This window comes from Taurulus bubalis (genome assembly GCF_910589615.1).
Source record: "Taurulus bubalis genome assembly, chromosome: 20".
Lineage (NCBI taxonomy): Eukaryota > Metazoa > Chordata > Actinopteri > Perciformes > Cottidae > Taurulus > Taurulus bubalis.
The window spans coordinates 48,063-64,635 of NC_136608.1; the positions used below are offsets into that span (position 1 = coordinate 48,063).

General features: G+C 42.6%; 2 protein-coding genes across 2 annotated transcripts in view; both read right to left on the bottom strand.

The window, feature by feature from the left end:
* ipo8 (importin 8) overlaps nucleotides 1–13,257 on the bottom strand; it is a gene marked incomplete at its 5' end in the record, with an annotated part of 48,615 nt that extends 35,358 nt beyond the window's left edge. The window contains 12 exons of the mRNA XM_079236339.1: nucleotides 535–651; nucleotides 2,268–2,344; nucleotides 3,578–3,677; nucleotides 3,942–4,076; nucleotides 6,200–6,284; nucleotides 7,429–7,523; nucleotides 7,655–7,744; nucleotides 8,238–8,394; nucleotides 9,936–10,094; nucleotides 10,369–10,525; nucleotides 12,009–12,090; nucleotides 13,174–13,257. Of these exons, the coding sequence (XP_079092465.1) occupies nucleotides 535–651; nucleotides 2,268–2,344; nucleotides 3,578–3,677; nucleotides 3,942–4,076; nucleotides 6,200–6,284; nucleotides 7,429–7,523; nucleotides 7,655–7,744; nucleotides 8,238–8,394; nucleotides 9,936–10,094; nucleotides 10,369–10,525; nucleotides 12,009–12,090; nucleotides 13,174–13,257 (1,338 nt within the window). The remainder of the gene's footprint in view (nucleotides 1–534; nucleotides 652–2,267; nucleotides 2,345–3,577; nucleotides 3,678–3,941; nucleotides 4,077–6,199; nucleotides 6,285–7,428; nucleotides 7,524–7,654; nucleotides 7,745–8,237; nucleotides 8,395–9,935; nucleotides 10,095–10,368; nucleotides 10,526–12,008; nucleotides 12,091–13,173) is intronic.
* A 1,553-nt stretch (nucleotides 13,258–14,810) lies between these two features.
* caprin2 (caprin family member 2) overlaps nucleotides 14,811–16,573 on the bottom strand; it is a gene marked incomplete at both ends in the record, with an annotated part of 31,215 nt that continues 29,452 nt past the window's right edge. The window contains one exon of the mRNA XM_079236013.1: nucleotides 14,811–15,382. Coding sequence (XP_079092139.1) covers nucleotides 14,811–15,382 — 572 coding nt within the window. The remainder of the gene's footprint in view (nucleotides 15,383–16,573) is intronic.

A 16,573-nucleotide genomic window follows, 5' to 3' on the forward strand; every position in this document is an offset into this window, starting at 1 on the left:
GCAAGGGAATCTGCAGCGGAGAGCTCAGGCAGATAAACAGTGGGCTGATGTCTGAATTTGTGGTCTTTATGTTTCTAGTTTATTGTAGGAAGACCTTAAAATAGGGTTTATCATCCAAAAACCTTCACCAATGATTTACACATAGAGAAACATTGTCGTTATGTATGCACCCACTTGAGATCAAAATGGGGAGTATGTGGCCCCTTAACTAAAATGAGTTTGACACCCCTGATGTAGACTGTAATAATGACATGACTATGTAGACTGTAATGCAAACAGTTCAGTTTGTCAGGTGCAACATTTATGAAAGTGTTGGTCAGTTTGTCTCATCTTGCTACAATAAAAATGATTGAAGTGAGATGAACAGACTGAAAACATATGATGATCAAATATGTTGCCAAAGTTCTCCTTTGAGGACAATTTGCGGTTGAAAAAAGGTAATACATCGCAATACTAAAAATATCGCAGTATCGTGATAATATGGTATCGTGGGACCTCAGGTGATTCCCACCCCTAACCTGTAGATGTGCGTACCTTCAGTAAAAGCTCAGCCAGAGCTCCGATGCAGTGCAGCGCCCCGTCCTTCTTACGAGGGTCAGCAGATGGGTCCATCAGTATCTGGTGGCAGAAATCCATCATCTGAGGAAGAACCTGCCAAGAGGAAAACACAAAGCTTACATGTAGAAAAGGATGATGCAGAAATGCTTGTTATAAAATGTCAAACAAAGTTGAAAATGTTCTGCATGGTGTTTGACCAAAGCAAAACACTCCTGTCCCTTCTACTTGCGATCAGATTGATTCAAGTATATCGGTTGTTGGTATTGACTGCTATTGTAGCGGGTGGTGGTAAGGACTGGAAGGGAAGGGCTGGCATCTACATTCCAGCCAGAAGGACCCACCCACTCCTTCAGGAGAGCATTGAGATCAGGTGTGGGACGAGACTCACCTGATCCTGATCTCCTCATCAGGGAGGTGGGCAAAAGGCAAGGAGGGGGAACAGAACAGAGAGACATGCGACAAGAGGAGAAGAGAGGCTTCTCCTCTTCACGACGGACATTAAGTCGGTAAATCGGCTAACGGCTCGGTTGATATAGTTTAGTTAGTGTAGTGCAGGGGTGTCAAACTCATTTTCACCCCGGGCCACATCAGCATCCAGGGCCGGTTGTACTTTGAGGGCGACCCCCCGCAAGCTAAAAATTTAAATTTCTCTGTTACTATGACATAAATCCATTTAATTTAGGGGTAAGAAACCCACATTACTCTATCAAAGATGAAAACAACAAAGATTAAACGCACGTTATTATATTAACTTTTTTGCCACAGTTGAGAAGGACATAACCCTAATAAGAACATGCATGTGGTCTGGGGCACTGGTTCAACTGGTCTGGCTGCAGGACCCACCATCACCCGGAGTGACAAGCCGAGATCCAAAGCGAGGAACATTTTCAACTTCTCAATTTGATTTAATGAAAATATGGTGCAGTTTGAACCTGAGATAGTGTCACAGTATGCCAAACAGAAATATTCCCTTTCACACTCAATTAAAAACCCCAAAGTGCATCTTAAGGACACAAGGTAATACAACACACATAATAATTGTATAACTTATACATGTTATAACTTTATAACACCCTTTTTTAACAAAGGTTGGGAATGAAGCAAACTATCAAAAATAGTCCGGTGTGTAAACTCACGCAAGTATAGTGGGTTGTGAACGCAGCATTGAGAAGTGTGAACATTCAATTCAGTTTATTTTATATAGCCCAAAATCACAATTTAAAATTTGCAATCTGTACACATAACATCCTGTCCCGGGACCTCACATCAGATCAGGAAAAACACTGCACAAATCCCTAACTACGTTTACACTGTCACTTATAGTCCACTATTATTCCGACAATATTCCGAATTTGAAATGGTTCATATACATCCTGTTCCGTTGGGATATTCTGTATTACACTTCATTTTCAATGTAGCATTTTTGTGGATATGTATGGAGTGCATTTGGAATATGCGTCTAAATGTGTTTAATGGCACCTTGGGACGCACTGCCTCCTCCTTGTTAATGACCAGCTCTGTCTTGCACACAAACCAACTAGACAGCAGTTGGCAAAGCTAAAGTAGAGATGCATGCTCAAAAGAGAACGATGACCTTTTCACAAAGGTGGTTGAAGGAATGAAAGAGGGAGACTGTGTTTAGGGAAAACTCTGGGAAAACATTTTTTCTGTGTAGAATTGCCATCGTTGAGGAAATGCACTCTCCTCACCTCCTTCCTCTTGCGAGCAGCTTTACAGAGGACGCTCTGGGCAGCAGTGGCTGGTAGGGCTTGGTCATCATAGAGGTCTGCAACAGAGGAAAAACAACACAACAAATGGAATCAAACTACATATTCCAAAATAATTCCACAATGGTAATGATGCAGCTGAAAAGTCACAAATGAAGATTCTTTACACTTTCATTCATAATCTCAGTCTCTCTCTCCCTGTAACTACTCTGTCAGCTGATTGTGGGCGTTCATTTTCACCTAACCAGCCAGATTCTGAACGGTTTCCTTAAGCCGATCACATCGTTGTTGTCAACTTAAAACATGTTCTCTCTGCTGCCGTCAGTAATTATTGCAGCACTATTAGACGTCACCTCCAGTCCTGCTCCTCCTTCATCATCATCATCATCATCATCATCATCATCGGGCTGCAGCACCACCAGTGTCGAGACTCCAGACTTCTGACTCTTTTGACCTCAGCATCCCGACCCCTCTATAATACTACGTCACAATCACCAACAACCTTTCACTCTTCATGTATGTATTCATGTATCATGTATGTATTCATGTATTATGCATGTGTAATACATTATTGTTCATTCTAATAAAGTCTCTCCTGATTGAACTACAAAGAGTAGTTCAAAAACAAAAGACCAATCCATCAGTGAGTTTTTCCTGTGCCCTAACAATCTAGTGCACATGGCTGTCAAACAACTGCAGGATAATTCAAACAAAAATCAACAGCATTTACAAGTTGTTACTAATAGGGATGGGTATCGTTTGGGTTTTTTCCGATACCGGTGCTAAACCGATACTTTTAAAACGATACCGGTGCTAAACCGATACTTTTTTATTGCCAAGGCAATTTTTCTTTCTTCAAATTGAACAATATATTAACCTTTTAAAGTATACTATAGATATAAATATAAATAAATACATACAACACACTTGACTTCAAACTACAGCTTCAAACCTTTTAACTTCAAACTATAAACAATATATATTTAAAAAAGAACAGACACCAGCATCATGGCCTGATGGGACCGTGTGCAACAGAACTCAGACTCTGTTGGATCCTAAAACTGCTGCTTTACTGGACTACACGTCATCATTCATATCAACTAGAGAGATTTGTTCCATCAAGCCGAGGACGGCGTTCAAAAGCTCGTGCTCGTGTCTGCAGCGATCTCTGTGTGCGCACTGTGTGTGTGTGAGCGCTCTCGGTACCCAACCCTAGTTACTAATGATATTTGCTCGCAGATAGGTTGTTTTGTCTACTAGCCAAGAAATGGAAAGTAATGGAGTGTACTCACTGAACTTCATGCGAATATACTCATAAGGGTCTTCCTGCCAAAGCTTCTCATCCTCATCTTTGTAACACATCAGAGGGAAGATGACTTCCTGGCATATGGTCTGTAAGAGATGACCAATAACAAGGAAAGACATGTGCCACTAGTGATGGAGGAAACTTTGCATCCCTCTCCCAACTTTCAGAAACTGAAGAAGTTAAAAGTTTGATTAGGTCTGGTTTGAAATATTAAATGCAACGCAATACATTTTGATTACAATAAAAGGTACTTAAAGTTGTTCCTTGTTAACAATTCAGTTTATTTTAACTAACAACTTAGTACAATAAATACACTGTGAATCGTGTCAATCCCTTTATGACCTTCCTACCTGCATATGTGGCTTCATCTGTTTCCAGGTCAGTGAGTGTGACAGGCCCTGGTTGAGGTAGTTAAGGCACTGCTGCAGGACGCGAGGAGTGACGTACTGCTTCTGTCGGTGCTGGTCCACTACCTTCAGCAGGACCTGCACAGACCACACATGACAAGAGAAAACAAAACATAATCATGAAAATATAAGCCAGGGGAAGGCTTTATGATGCATGCCAACATGGGTAAACCAGGATCCTTTTCTGTGACACAGGAGAAAGCAAATAATATACAAAAATACTGAAATATGCCACTTTTTTGTTAAACATGACATCAGGAAACATCTAGCAAAGAGGACACCAGACTGCACATATCTGACATGACATGCAAATCTAATTGGGCTGAACAGACCAGCTGGATTCACAACAAGTTTGGTTTTCTTGCGGAGTAGAGTTGCACATTTAAGAAACTGTGTACCTCCACAATCAGGCTACAGAAGGCAAGGGCGTATTGCTGAATGTTGAAACTTAGTAGATAGGAAATACAGGGGGCTTTCCTTGAAAGTGCAGAGGTTTTATTTGAAGGACTGTGAAATAAAGACAGCATCAAATCAAGGATTGAAGGTTAGTTTCCGTTTGTAAGAATGTTGAGATGAGCATGAACGCAATAGTGGAAACTGTTGTGGATGAATCCCAATCTCTCAGTTCGCCGACATCCGACCATTCAGAGGTTTGTGTGCAGCTGTAAATATCAACACGCAGACCAGCAAAGTGTTAAACAAAAACACATGACTGTAATATTATTACTCTCCCCAGTAATGAGAAGTAAGGGAACAGTAATTATATTAGTTATTAATCCAAGTAACATGGCTTTACCAGAACGTAATGAGTTCATTAGCACAATGTAGTGGATGAACAAATTGTCTATTGTAAATCTCAGTGAACAGGGGTGTAAATGTGAATGTTCAATCAACGTCTTCAAAGAGTCAGTGAAAAAACGTTCACTTTTAAAGCAATTTGGAACATCTTTTCAGCGGTGGCCATAGTCATCTATTAAAACAACTTTTCAACGAAAAGTTGCTCAATGGGACGCTGATGTTAAGATGGCGTGAAGGCGCAGGAGAGAGACAAATCTGAAACGCTCATTTTAACAGATGACAGAGACACACCAGGGGCACAGAATAAAACATAATTTTGCATAATATGAGACCTTTAGGATCAACTCAAACGTTACCTCAAATACGACAGAAAAGGACATTTTAAATGCAATCTAAAACATCTGGATTTCAATGAAAAGAACAAAGTTGTTTCATACTAACACAATCAAGTACATGAAATACATTGTAAATAGCTTAATATTTGCCTTAAGCTTATGCACTTACAGTACAATTAAAATGTGAAGTCATCAGTCCATCGCAGCGCCAGTATGCATCTTCACATCACACAAACATCGCTGTACGTGTGACCGTGCCGAGGATGTAATATATAATATAACCTAATTAATTACTTTTGACACCAAGTAATAAGAAAAGTAAAAATGATTGATTGATGATTATGAGTAAAAAGTAACTCATTACACCTCCTGAGTAACTTGCCCAACATTGCAGACCAGTCATAGATCCTGTTAGCAGTGAACAGTAGCAATAGATCCCGTTAGCAGTGAACAGTAGCAATAGATCCCGTTAGCAGTGAACAGTAGCAATAGATCCCGTTAGCAGTGAACAGTAGCAATAGATCCCGTTAGCAGTGAACAGTAGCAATAGATCCCGTTAGCAGTGAACAGTAGCAATAGATCCCGTTAGCAGTGAACAGTAGCAATAGATCCCGTTAGCAGTGAACAGTAGCAATAGATCCCGTTAGCAGTGAACAGTAGCAATAGATTTTCAAAAGGATTGATTCTAAAACTATTTTTGAGGGTTACAAGTGTGAATGAAATGTGTGTGTGTGTGTGTGTGTGTGTGTGTGTGTGTGTGTGTGTGTGTGTGTGTGTGTGTGTGTGTGTGTGTGTGTGTATATATATATAGATATATATATATATTTTTTTTTTTTTCTTCTTCTTTATATCAAATTAATTATCTGATTTAATTGATAATAATTTAGGATAGGAATATATAAGCATTATACTTCTACCTATACATTTTCAGTCTTTCTGTTTTTGTATATTAGATTGTGCCTTTACTTATTGTATTGTAATGATTGACTGAATAAAACACACAAACACTGAAAAGATTCCTGATCTGACCTCAACCAACATCTTCAAGTCTCAGTGACGCGCGCTTACCTGCTGTATGCCAATTGCATATGTCTTCATGAAAAAGTCTGCAAACTCGTAGTACTCCTTTGTCACATTACCAGGGCTTCCATACCTGTAATTCAGAGAGAAGCATGTTGTGACAACCAGGATTTAGTCGCTGGATTTAACCACCCATGTACGCTGGTAACATCCTCCATTCGTAACTCCAGTCCCTTATCAAATGTCATTCAGTTTGTGAGGAGAGCAGAAGAGAGATCAACCAGCGCTTAATGGAAATGATGTTGAACTAACTCACACCGGCTTCGCCCTCGACTGGACTATGGGTCATTCTGTACAAATATAATAGGAGTAGAAAGGACATTTAACTGGTTTCTGTGGTTATTTGACAAGTACAAAAGAAAATGGAGATTGTAGTTAGTTGATATGGTGACAACCATGTCATTGGGGCCGTAAAGTGTTGTCGTAGTTTGCAAGTAAGAGTGCCGACTCAGCAGGATACGGAGGACTGGCTATTTAACGAGGTAATGTGGCTCGTCCTTCTGCAGAGGTGGAGGGACTGTTAGTCCTAGCACAGCCACTGCTCTGCTTATATCAGTCACAAGTGTAGCATGATGGAATAAGCAAGATAGCTAACTAGCCAGCTGTCCACTAGTTAGCTAGCAAGCCGGCTTGCCAATTCCACAATACTGAATTGCTACACTGGTTACAGTTTGGTCTGCAGCCCTGTTGAGGATGGCCTGTGGTTGTTGGCCTCAGAGCACCTGTTTCTCTGAAGGCTACATTCCTGGGTTAGGAATTGGATCAGTTCACTGTCTGCCATGGTTTTCCCTGTACAGCAGGACAATCACCCCCTCGGGGTGGACGCCTTGCACCGTGGCACAAAGCTGCTTTAACTGCCCCCTACTTCTCTGCTGTGGCCGAGGTTATAAAGAAGTAGGTGGGCAGCGTGACTAACCTTCAGCCAGCCAGGACCAGTGTGGTTGGGTCAATATGTTATGTAGCAGTAGGTTGTACATTCATCGGGCTCCACCCACTGTACCCATAGAGTCCAGTAGAGGGCGAAGCCTGCATGAGGTAGAACCAAGAGTACGATATCAACGTGTGGGGTGTCCAATTGTACTAATGTGCATACCTTTTTGTGGTTTGATTTAAACAGAAAAAACACAGAAAAACAAACTGTCACAGTGTGAATGGCTGGTAATGTCCCTCTGCTAATCATAAATATACTGGCCTTGTGAGAGCAGCTCTGAACTCACCTTTCAAACAATCTCGTGATGATGCGTAACGCCCACTTCTTACACTTCCACCATGCGAGCTCGGGACGGTCATCCTCATCAACCTCCAATGTTTCCTAACAAAAACACACTATGTTCACTTTTTGGAGCTTGTGACTACAGCAAGAGAACAGAAAAATACAGCCAGATTTCACGTGTGTGTGTGTGTGTGTGTGTGTGTGTGTGTGTGTGTGTGTGTGTGTCTTACAGCTGGGACGTCTCGGTCCATTATGACTCGGAGGATTTCCATCCACTGAGTCATCACTGTGTTGTTGATCAGCTGGAGAGGCAGCGAGTACTGCAGGACGACAAGAAGGCGACGCTGTCACCACGACATTCACCACAGGGAAAAGTCTCTGAGAGATTGTCTTCATATCCATGAAGTGTTATTAGAATGGTATTTCTAATATCCCTGATCAGGGCAACAAGGTGAGATTATTCTGTCCGACAAATACATCTATTCCGCCTCCAGTTCTCCAAAATGTCTAAATCTTGTGGTTGCTGGTCCTGGCTCTTAAAACACGCACACTCTATTGTCAAAATTGTATTTCCTGAATAAAATACTCTCTGCGCTGTATATGTATATATATCTTTCATCCCTGTTATTTTCATTTTTGTGTCTGTAAGCTACTACTTCGTCGACAACAAATAATTTCCCCTTGGTGATGAATAAAGTATAACACACACACACACACACACACACACACACACACACACACACACACACACACACACACACACACACACACACACACACACACACACACACACACACACACACACACACACACCTGTACGAGAGCGTGGAAGATCTTGAGGATCTGTTTCTGGATGAGGACAGAGAAGATGGTGGCGTCAGCCAGCAGCTGGCTCATGAGCTGTTGAATCCTTGGTAGGAAGATCTGCATGGCTGCCAGCAATGGCTCCCTCTCATCTGCCTTCCGGTACCTAAACATGCGAGCACAGACACACAGAAATAAGCATCAGTACTTCTTTCCTGGATCCTCCTTTAAGAAAGGAGAAGACTCTTCTTATTTATTTATCTTCATCTCATCTGATGATTCCCATACAGCTGAGCTGGCCCAGCATTCAGATATGAAATAATTAAATACACTATGTGAGTTAATTTGTATTAATTCTGTATATGGGCGACTGCAGCTCAGTGGGAGAGCAGGGACGTCCTTCAATCAGAGCATCGGTGGTTCAATTATCGGCTCCGCTAGTCCATGTCGATGTATCCTTGGGCAAGACACTTAACCCCAAAGTGCTCCTGTAGCTGTTCCTACGGTGTATGAATGTTAGTTAGTCCTGATGGACAGGTGGTACCTTCATGGTAGCTCCTCCCATCAGTGTGAATGTTAGTTAGTCCTGATGGACAGGTGCTACCTTCATGGTAGCTCCTCCTATCAGTGTGAATGTTAGTTAGTCCTGATGGACAGGTGCTACCTTCATGGTAGCTCCTCCCATCAGTGTGAATGTTAGTTAGTCCTGATGGACAGGTGGAACCTTCATGGTAGCTCCTCCTATCAGTGTGAATGTTAGTTAGTCCTGATGGACAGGTGCTACCTTCATGGTAGCTCCTCCCATCAGTGTGAATGTTAGTTAGTCCTGATGGACAGGTGGAACCTTCATGGTAGCTCCTCCTATCAGTGTGAATGTTAGTTAGTCCTGATGGACAGGTGCTACCTTCATGGTAGCTCCTCCCATCAGTGTGAATGTTAGTTAGTCCTGATGGACAGGTGGTACCTTCATGGTAGCTCCTCCCATCAGTGTATCCAGTCCATTTAATTCAAATGAAAGTAATATGATAGTTGTTAAGATGGTTTTGTTTGCCGTTTGTTCCACACCCCTATCCCAGAAGATAATAGCAAGTAGAAATCAGAAGAAAAGCCTCTTCTACTCTTGACTTTGATCTTGTATTTGTGTGTATATGAATGAATAAGTCACTGTACACCATAACAAGAACTTAAGAAACTTATAAAAGAAATTTAGAAGTTTTCCCAGTTTTTTCCAAAATTGGGTGGCATCCTAAATTATATTTAAAGTTAGATTTAGCCATAAGATAATTAGTTCAAGTAATATAATGAGATTTCTATTCTAACTCATGGGTTTATGATTAATAATTAAGTAACTTCTAACCATCTCATATTTTTATATTAATTTATTCGAATTTATCAAATCTGCTACAAGCAATCTAAAATGTATTTTGTTTCATTTTAGTGAAGTTTAACAATTCCAAGTCAGGTGTAAAACAATAAGTTGTTTTTATTGCAGACTGTGTTCCATTACATCATGGGCATCCATGATGTAATGGAACAGTCTTTCAGGTCTTCCGTGCGGAGACTGGGCATGAGGGTTTGCTTTCTCAAATGGATTATTTTTGCTGTTGGCTCGGCCTTGTAGTCGTCTATACGTAGACCTTATCAGGTTTATTATTTTAAACCTGTAGTTGTGATACGGTGGAAAAGGAATATGAAGAGTTTACTCACTCGTATGTTTTGACCAGCTGGTAGAGAGCCAGCAAGCTGCCGTACCAGCTGCCGCCGTTCTGAGACTGCAGGTACACGCCCATTGTGTCCACGATGGCAGTCCAGCGGCCGGGGAAGTCGTGCTTGATGATGGCTCGCAGACACATGGTCAGCTGGGCGCTACAGACAGGAGAAACATATGAGGCATTTATTGTTTCAGTCAACAACTTTCAGTTTCTGCATACTATTCAGGTTCCAACTGTTGCTTCTGTAAAATGTAAAAGAAAAAAGTGTTTAATTTAGATTTTAGATTTTTTTTAAAGTCTACACATTTTAGCCATGTTTTTCTGAAAAGATAAACAGGCTGATGCTTTCCATGAAGTTTCTTTGTCTCAAGACGGACAGTAAAAACAAGTGTCATGAGTTAGAGACGGTAGCAGATGTCCTGCCGTACCGGATGGACTCTGGAGACCGGATGATGGCCTCCACCATGTGGTCTCGGATCTGCTGCCGGTCGTTCTCGTGGATGTTGAAGGGGAAGACGACCTCGCCGAGAGACGGCTCTCTGTCCTGCCAGTACTGACCCACCATGTTCTTCAGGTAGATAGCCGCTACACCCACACCCACACACACACACACACACACACACACACACACACAGAGAAGAAAAACTCCTTCACATTGAGGCCGTTTCACAACTCAAAAGAATGAGGTGATGCATCTGCTGACACTGAGTATTGTTCCTGTGACACCAATAGTCTGTTTATAGGGCACCTGATGGGTCTAACCCCAAGTGGTCCACCCTAACATGGGGGTCTTGTGGTCCACCCTAACATGGGGGTCTTGTGGTCCACCCTAACATGGGGGTCTTGTGGTCCACCCTAACATGGGGGTCTTGTGGTCCACCCTAACATGGGGGTCTTGAGCCGCAGATGCCAGCGCTATTTACAAATGCTTGCCGACCAATTCTGGTCCAGATTCATCCTCTCTGGCCTGCAGACCAGACAGACACCTCATTCCTCCGCTTGACCTCCTGTGAAAGGCAGCTGTCAGGTTGGAACCACAAGGTTGGCGGTTCAATCCCGCCTACTGTCCTCATGTCAAAGTGAGAAGCTGAACCATACATTTCTCCCTGTGCGCTTTACAGCCCAATGTTCCCAAAAGGCCTAGAACGGGCTAAATGCAGATGTCAAACTTCATGTATGTACTTGTATGTATGACTAATATAATAACGTGTATATTAGCCATGTGGATAATTTGATTCATCATCAAGATTCACAGCAGCTAAGACGGGTCAGCTGATGTGAATATCAAAAAAACGTGAACACCTGACTAGTATCCCAGTCGAGCTTCAGTGGTGTCGATTTCAAATCTCGATAGAGACCCAGACTTATCCCGTCACTGCATGAAAATAGATACATGCCATGAAAGACACCTCATCTACTTTAGACTTGCTTGATACTGTGAAGCAGGAAAGAACAGAAAGTATGCCATCTCTGTAAATGTACTGAATTTCGTATTTCATGACGTTCCACTATACAGACCGATATAGAAATACAAATAAACTAAAAGCTCTAAATCTGTGTCAGCTTCAGCTACTTTTTCTTACTTTCTGTTTTGTGAGCTAGAACCCTTCTAGAAATTATACTTCAATTCCCTACAGCCTCGAAGAGAAGAATGGGAGCCAGAGCCGTTTTATACCAAGCTCCATTCTGTGGAACCAGCTTCCACATGTAAGAGTAGGCTTAAGACTTTCACTCTGATAATGCTGTCATTCATTGACTATGTTGTCTTCTACTTTGTTCTTCACTCTGTACACATGACATCTATTGCACTTCTCACCTCTGTTAAAAGTTTTGACTTTTTTCTGATGCAATGATCCAAGGACGCTCTGTATAGGTTGCAAAGCCCTCTGAGGCAAATTTGTGACGAGATATTGGTCGACAATGGAATTGAATGATTCTTACATAGTGTAATTACCTCACCCAAAATGTTGTCCGTACTTTCTATTCTACAGAGCAGAGATGGAAATGGTCTAACAATGTTTAAGAACATGACCAAATGCAACAGCAGCAGTGTGTGGTTGAGTCTTACCTGCCTGGCGAACAGGAAACTCCACCTGCTCCGACATAATGATCTGAAGCAGCGTCGGGGCAAAATTGATGATCTTGAACGACTGAAACGCACAGAGGACAGACAGATTTTTAGCTTTTGTTCAGATGAATTAAAAGGCAGTCATTAAACCAGCAGGTGGCTGTGGCTCAGAGGACGAGCGGGTCATCCACTCATCAAGAGATCTTGTCCGATCCCAAAGGGTGCGAGACCGGCAGAAGACTAGAAAGGCGCTATGCTAGTCCACTTACTAATTCCATTTTCCATGTGTGAGTGACAGAATGAAAACGTGAGTATTATTTGTACGCTCAAGATAACACGTTTTGAGGACCTGCAGTAGTTACAGCAGTAGGCGGATCAGTGACACTACTTATTAGGGTTGTCGTCCAAAAGGGTCAGAACCCTATTGAGTCTGTCGGTTTGTTATTACTGAACATCGAACAAGAAGTTTGGTACTTTGTGTTCGGTAGATTATTTCTCTGTTGCAACAAAGCTTCTTGGCACTAACTTGCATTCCTGTTTACTTCCCTTTCGAACGGGCCCATGTGTAGAGAACATGCATCTGTGATGAGCAGCACAGCTCAGCATGTGGCGGCGCCCATGGAACATTTGCCAAATCTTCTCTGCCAATGCTGAACAGCTGATTCTGCTTTCTAAAGAGCCACACTCATATTTATAGTGAGGAGCAAGAGGAGATGTTTAGAGTTTCTAAGATGCACTATACTATTTACATGAAGATTTGACCTGCCTATTGTTTTTGAATAAATCAACACCTAATTGTTGTTCCCAAGCACTGACTTCTTTATAAAAAATTTCAAATCTAAATAATACATTTATAGAAATATAACTCTTTAATCTTCAATTATGTCGGCGCTGTCAGTGGCTCTGTCAGCCTATTCTGATCATTTGTTGTATTTATGGACATCATTTAACAACAGTAACTTCAATAAGGTTCGAGTCCGCGGTTGGCTGTAGCTCAGTGGTGAGGAGGTCGCGCTTGTCCCGGGACGCAGCTGGAGGCCGTGTGGGGACCAGTGTGTCAAACTACTGGTCCCAGGCCTGAAGAGTCACCAACACACGGCCTTCCTTGCCCCCAAAGCAAAGCCCCTCAGAACACACGGAACAAAGCCTCCTTCAGCTCGCACACCTGATTGAGTTCATTCTCCGCCGCGATCCTCAGAGCAGGCTCGATGGTCCCCTTCAGAGCCTGGATGATCCGGTTGGGATCCATACGAGAGGTCCACGGTTCCGTCTGCGTGTTGATATCAACATGTACCGCCGGCTTCCGTCTCTGCCTCACGTTCAGCCCAGCGCTACGGTCTGCAGCTGGGGTACACGGGGTCTGAAGCTCCGCGTTACATCAACAAGTCCCGGTCACAACATTCACAACAATAATCCAGAACGCATGTCTGTAGAAGCTCGGTGCGCTTTGAATCGGGCTACTGACGGAGAGCGCTGGCCCCGCCCCGTTCACGACAACAGGCCACTTTCCTCCTCCTGGCGCTTTACGGCTTTCCTCTTCTCGTGTCGACAGCGTGGCCTGGCGCTGCTGCCCCCTGGTGGCCCGGCGCTGCTGCCCCCTGGTGGCCTGGCGCTGCTGCAGCTTTCCATGGATCGTACCCTGGTCCTGCGTCCAATGGACATGCAAATACTTTTATGGATAAATACAAAATATAACCCTTAAATTGTGAAATGATGCAAAATATCTTCAATCAGATCAGAGTGTATTGCAGGTTGCTTTTATTTCATTCCAGCAAATGTTTTTTTTCAGTTGTCAATATCATTTTCTTGAAATGATTTAGCCGTTAATTCAGAATGCCACTTTGCATCAGGACGGCTGTCTGCAATCATGACTAGCTCTTTCCATTTTTCCTCGATTGACAACATTTTCAGTGTCCACTTTCCAGCTAATGTTTGTTTTTTTTAAATCCATCTACAGGGATAAGGAAGCACCGATTAGAAAAACCTCTGCTGCTGCCGTTAGAACGTTTGCCCAGTTCTCATTTAGGCGATCTGTTGCATGTCAAGCAAAACTTTTAGTGTGTACTGGGGCTATAGACAGTCCCGTAATGTGCAGTTAGGTTATAGGCCAAGACCCATTTCCATGTTGCACAATGATTATTTGTTTTTATTGCAATTCAATGTGTTCCACTGTGCAGCCACGTCAAAGGCTCAACAGGTGAGGTTCTTGGAAAGCTACACACCGTTGGGCAGATGAACGTCTAATTTATACCTAAAAAAAACACCCACCTGTAATTCACGACACAAAACCCCACCAAGATATTGCGTTTTTTTTATTTTTTATTTAGGCACATCAAGGGACCATCTCCATCGCAAAAGTAGTCCAGTGAATCAATTTGGCCTTAAGTGTTCAACACCATACCCACCACCCAGAACACAATCTCAGCATCACACTCTGCAAGTGGAGACTGAAGCATAGGAGCCCAACAAGTGAGATGCTGATAGCCAATTACTACATAGATAAATCAGCCAATTCCAGTTCATGAGACATTTAACAGCCAAGGCCGTTCAGAAAACAAGGCACAAATTCACAACATTACATTAGTTCTCACCAAAATCAGTGACCTGAACAGGTGATATGCTATTGGTTGATTTACAGCAAGACAACATTTTATCAGTAGCACTCTTATTAGCACCACCATCATGAACAACACATTCATGGGGAATCAATACATTTTCTTTATGTCAAGTACTCACAATACTGAAATGTCAGTTTAATCACATCTAGTAATGGAAGACGGGAGCCGTTTGTTCCACTAAAGTTCAATCCTGGTACAGCAGGAAGCCAGAGAAAGTACTGTACTTCCAGGTGCTGCCATAGATGGCACCACGATGCAGCCGGAGCCACACCTGGTCTCCTTGGAAGAGAGGCAGGATGGCATGGTTGCTGGCCGTCTCGTGGTCTGGGGCTCCATCATTGGCATACGCAGACACCATGACCTCTTCGTTGCGCATGAGGTTAATGTAGAGGGGCACGTTGATGGCGAGCTTCAGGATGTGGAAGATGAAGACATAGGTCCCATTGACGGGACAGGTGAAGCGGCCGATGTGGGGGTCGTACATCTCCCCCAGGTTGCTGTGCAGCTCGTCAAACACGATGGGCTGGTCCAGGTTTCCAGGGGCGAAGTTGGCAGTGCGAGAGGCGTTGAAGGCCACCCTCAGCGGCTGGGAGAGCGGGTGGAGTTGCATGGGAAGCAGGGCGTGATGGTGGCCATGGGGCGTCAGAGGGACCTCCACAGTGGAGACCGACAGGGAATCCCCATGACCCGAGTCCACAAGTGTAAAAGCTCCCCCTCGGTCTGGTGTGCTCACCTGTGAAGAGTCACTCCAGGCTGCTGCAGAGTCACAGAAAGAAAAGCATGCTCATCATAAATACTTGGTTTAGTCTGGTTGCTCAGACCATGTGTAGGGGGGGAAACGCTCCGAATCTTACTCAGCTACTGACCAAAATAACCTCACCCAAGACCTTTAGAGCTAGTGGTCTTGATTCAGGTTTTTTATTCTGGAGTGGTTTTTCAGAAGAGCAACCATGACTCCTTGATCTGAACCTACTGCTCTATCAAATACACAAACATTACCAATGTTTTACATAATCTCTGCACACAGGATTTCAGAAACATTTCAGTCCTTTAACCATAAAATATTAACTTATAAAATTCTTCCAAAAACTGTTCTCAGGAACCCCGGGTAATTCAGTGGTTGGACCATGTGGGTCCATCTTGATACTCAAACCCGTTTCTAAAGTATAAGACCCCAGTAAGGGTGCAGCTTTCTAGGTTCCTCATTCCAGGAGGATCCTGAGGAGCACATCAGACAAGTCCAAGTCTATCATTCACAATTGGATAGGCGTTTTGATGCAAAATAACATTTGCCATAATTCATAGGTTATGCTTAGCTGACACATGTTGAGTAATAGAAAGATTGCTTTCATATGTGGGGTTTGAACCTTCTGTTGCCTTTTCTCCAGCAGACGGAGTCCTTGACATCCACGTCTCTAAAGACGTTCATTTTCTATTTCGATCAAATTCAATTTATATAAATCATGCTAAGAAATCATCAGCTCAAGCCTCAATTAGGCCTAAGAATCTGCCTTAAGGACCCAAACAGAAATAATAATTCACATTAATGTCCTAGTTAAACCTTGTATTGGAGATATATGTTTAATCTAGCCCAGTGTAACACATTTACTTTTGTTGTTGACCCTTCACAAATTGATTCCCAACTGTTGATACGTTTTGTAGTCATATCAAATTCATCTTCGGTTACTGACTTACTAAATTGAGTGCCTTCATGCATTAATTGTGCAAGCTTTAAGTTTTACCGAATCTCTAAATTTAATTGTTGAAGATGTTAAGTGAAGTTCATGAAAACCAACTCCTTTTAAGATTCTTAGAATTTAAAGGAAAGAAATACGTTTTTATTTCTTCTTTCTCAGACGATGATAGCAAGAAGTCAGAAGAAAACATTAGGGAGTTATTAATATATGGAACCAAATTTAATGATTAAAGGTCAGCAGGCAACATTAA